This window comes from Montipora foliosa, chromosome 11, assembly GCF_036669935.1.
Source record: "Montipora foliosa isolate CH-2021 chromosome 11, ASM3666993v2, whole genome shotgun sequence".
Classification (NCBI taxonomy): Eukaryota; Metazoa; Cnidaria; class Anthozoa; order Scleractinia; family Acroporidae; genus Montipora; species Montipora foliosa.
Window position 1 is genome coordinate 18,225,624 of NC_090879.1, and position 4,286 is coordinate 18,229,909.

The following is a 4,286-nucleotide window of genomic DNA, read 5'->3' on the forward strand; positions in this document are numbered from 1 at the left end:
GTCTTTAATTTCCAAGTGTCCAAGCATTCAGAATAGGACATTTCATGATTTGCATGATGACGCCATATGACTACAAGTACCAGAATCCTTCAGGTTTCGCTTGTTTCATGTTAATTAGAGCCATTGTTATTTTTACCCCACTGGGAATACAAAATTTAAATATGAAAAGAAAAACAAACTGGATTGTGGTAGTTGTAGTCAAACGACGCCTTCGTGAAAATTGCCTATTTTAATACGGTAATAGGCCATCCGGGTAGGCCATTTTCGAAAATACAATAATACTCTTTGTTTGTCCCTCCAAATTTTGCATAAGCATTGTTTCCAGTTTCTCTTGAGATTTACAAACCAAAAACAATGCTTGTGAAAAATGTGGAGGGACAAAAAAAGGCTTTTATGGTATTTTCGAAAACGGCCTATCGTATACGGTACAATATACGTTCTCATACATCACAAATCTAGCCATTGCTAGTAGTAGACCGCTGACCAAGAGAGCTGCATTCAAGGTTGGGAGGTGGTTGAACTTTTTCGTGGTAAAGTCTGATACAGTTTCTGATTTACTGTTATCAGGATGAAGGACCGACTGGAGGCTCTCAAACATTCAGTGAGTAGAAATTCGTTTGCCAAGTCATTCGATTATGTGAGATTTCTATATTTTCATTCCGTAGTTAGTTTGCTCAAGTACAACAACCTTTCGTGCACCGTCAGTGTTTGTGCAGTTGTGGTTGCAACGATCGTGACAGGTCTAGAAGCAAAACTGGAAACTGACAATTTCTTTATCGAAACTTTATGATCATGTAGGCAAATTTTGACGACGATGAAACACAAGATTTCGACGAACCCTTAACTGTTATTGATGTGGAAAACACTTTCATGGATAACTTCTTTCAGCATGTAAGTTCCGTATTGTTCAACATTCCTTACAATTTCAGTAAATTTAAAGTTTCGCGCAATTTGTGTCAATGTGGAAATTTTTGCCTATTTTGCCGATTGATTCCGTGAGGTTGCCACAATAAGAGGGAATATTGACAAAATAGCTCAAGATGTGGAGCAAGTCAAAAAAATGCACAGTCAAATGCTGTCCGCCGCAGTTCAAGACCAGGGTAAGACAATTGATAACAAAACAATATCTTACCTATTTCGCTAGAAGCTCAATAAATGGTGAGCTTAATAATTGTAATTATTCACCTCGAGGAGGATTTAATTAAGCCTAATCTCATTGTTTTGTTTTTTCAATCTTTATATTACGTCAGGGTTCTTAAATTTCACAGCAATATTAACATACACAACATTTAAGTAGAGTTGAATATTGATTAAATGGTGTTGAGAATTTTGAATTTTCAGGAAATGATATCATGTGTTAATTTTAAACTGAAACAGTACACTTCATCCTTTTGCTTGAGGACAAATTACAGTAAAGGGTCTGCATTTATGCATTGTATATAGTTATCCAAATACACCTGTGTAAATGAGCAAAACTTCGAGATGATGAAATTAAATGAATTTTAGAAAACATAGGCTTGTGATGAGGAAATTAAGTATTAGTAATAAAAATGTTGAAAATTGTTAGAGATTTTATTTGAAATTGCCACTAACAGAAAGTAAAAGAAAACTTTTTGGATAATCTGTTTGTAAAAGAGACTGTAAATAAACCTTATAATAATAAGAATATTATTATTATAGGTGAATTATTCACCTAGAGTTATTAATTCAAGGTGATTGCTTACATATATTAATTCTCACTTTGAATATTTTGTTTATTTTTGTTTGTATGGCAAAATAAATATTATAAGTAAATAAATTAATCAATAATGCGTTCAAAAAATAATTTTCAGGCAGAGAAATGTTCATTTTAAAGCTGCTTGGTTGTAAATGGTACCAAAGTTCTTACTTTTCGAGAATGAACAACTCAACTCTAAGGAACACAAATTATCAAACCTTTGCCTCTTAAGAGTTAGGGTTACACTGTCTAAGATACACTCAGTCAGACACTTTACTCTCGCTTATGCCTGGTGATTTTACTCTTCAGTGAGGAAACCATTTTGGTACCATTTATCGCTTAACTGATCTATTCCAATTCAACTGAGTAGGAGAAAGAAGATATCGAAACTCTGGCTTTGGGTGGCCGCATTATTGCTTTGTCATTAATGGAAAGCATTCAATCAGCTACTTAAGGCCAGAACTCTCAGGTCAAAGTTAACTAAAAAGGAAAGGATGATGGAATCCTTTCCAGAGTTTAGAGGCATGATACGAAGGAAAGATTTATCAGAAGAATGTGATGGATGTGGAACAAATTGTTACCGTAGTTATTCGGTTATAAGGCGCACGGTTTTTTCAAGAAAAATCTGTCTTTGGGGGACAATTTAGTGCTAAAATTGGGGTGCATCTTATAGCCAAGTATTTTCGCGCAACAAAATCTTAAGGTCACAATTTGAGAAGAACTTGCAGTTTAAACAACACAAGAAAAGGACCCTAGTTGTCAATTAAAAAAAAGAATAGTGCTTTTAGAGACTTTTAGAACACTAAATGACTTCAAGAGAAAAGCAAACAAACGGAAATTTGCATATGTGCTTAAAAGCACGTGCTCAGTAACGTGATACCAATGACAACAATACAATCGTTCGAACCTTGTTTTGAATTCCGAGAATCGTGTTTGTCGCTCCCATGAAAAGTTTCTTCTCTGAACAAACAGTGTGGAGATAAAACATACCTTCTTCGTTCATCCAGCCTTTCTTGTGCACTGAAATTTGCATCCTTGGTGGCGTGTCGATATTCAGCCATCGAACACCTTTGAATATGACTTTTGGTGGGATTTTTTCGCCATTCCCTTTCGCTTGAAGTCTGAACTCTGACTATTTATTAAGTCGGAAGGTTCAAATAAAAGTGTATGCGTTGTATATTTATCATTTGTTTTTACGTGTATCATTAAATGCGCGACTTTTTCACTTTGTTTATGTTAACAAAAAGAGTTCGCATGCCAATTGTGTAAGGATATATTGTTCTCAAATTCATCACATCCTTTTGACAACTCTCAATTTTTTGGTGCGTCTTGTAACCAAGTATTTTCGCGTAATTTTCAGTTTGAGAACTTAGCTTGATGAAATTACTAAGTTTGGGGTGCGTCTTATAACCGAATGTGCCTTATAACCGAATAACAACGGTATCTCGTTAATTGTGAAGAAGAGCTCCCCAAAAAACCTGTCAGCCGACTGTCGGTCGACTGTCGGCCAACAGACTACCGACAGGTTACCAACAGGCTACTGACAGCTAACCAACAGCAAACCAACAGAAAGCTTATGAAATATGTAGCAGATGTATAACCAACAGGACAATCAATGCACTAAGGTTTTAAGGTGATTTAATCCAAACCTCAGAAATCCAAGAAGAAAGCCAATCAATCGTGTTGCTAATTCCGCTGAACTTTACAAACAAATCGCCCAGTAGTGCCTAGCGCCACCCTTAACACAAAAAAACGGCTCCTTTAGGAGCCACCAAGTTTACAAAAGTCAATGACCAACAACAAAAAATGATCTACGTCAAAACAAAATAAAAACATGACTTTAAGAAATACATTCAAAAAATCTTATGACTTAATCACTGGAATAATTCGAGAGGGATTGGGACTTAGTTTTACATTTCCAATATGGCGGACAGAAGTAAAAGCTGCAGTTGCGCAAGTGTTCTGGTTATTTTCCCCTTCCATGATGCTAGTCTTAAGCGGTGATTAACACAGCTAAAAGGGAAAGACTGTTCTTATCATTGTATCAGCGAAAAAAGAGAAAAAACAGCAAGGTTAGTGTTAGCATTGTACCGACATGTTACCGACAGGTTACTGACATGTTACCGACACATCACCAACTGTTGGCCATCTGTTGGCTGACTGTCGGCCGACTGGTAGTGTGTGTTTGTGGCAAAATCTGTCGGCCGTCTGTTGGCCGACTGTCGGTCGTCTGTTGGCCGACTGTCGGCCGTCTGTTGGCCGACTGCCAGGTTTTTTTGGGAGCTCTTCTTCACAATTACCGTTATCTCTGTACTAATAATAGTGTTTAACTGATCAAGTTTTTTTTAGTTGATTGGAGGATTACACTGTAAGTATTTTAATTTAGTATATACTACACAAGTGAATAGTGTTCTCTGCATGCACTGATTGGCTTACTCTAACCTAGTTCTTTTCACCTCCCATTAGCTGGCATGCAAATTTTGAAATTTCGAACCACATTTTTCATAAATAAGGTCCATGTTTTTTTGTTCACTGTTTATTCAACTTGTGTGGTGTATACTAATTAACA

At 36.3% G+C, this 4,286-nt stretch overlaps 1 protein-coding gene across 2 annotated transcripts in view; it reads left to right on the forward strand.

Moving 5' to 3' along the window:
- Positions 1 to 481: 481 nt before the first annotated feature.
- LOC137974746 (syntaxin-1A-like) overlaps positions 482 to 4,286 on the forward strand; it is a 24,954-nt gene continuing 21,149 nt past the window's right edge. For both annotated transcript variants that reach the window (XM_068821709.1, XM_068821710.1), the window contains exons 1-3: positions 482 to 601; positions 799 to 891; positions 1,001 to 1,100. In XM_068821709.1, the coding sequence (XP_068677810.1) occupies positions 569 to 601; positions 799 to 891; positions 1,001 to 1,100 (226 nt within the window). In that variant the 5' untranslated portion in view covers positions 482 to 568. The remainder of the gene's footprint in view (positions 602 to 798; positions 892 to 1,000; positions 1,101 to 4,286) is intronic.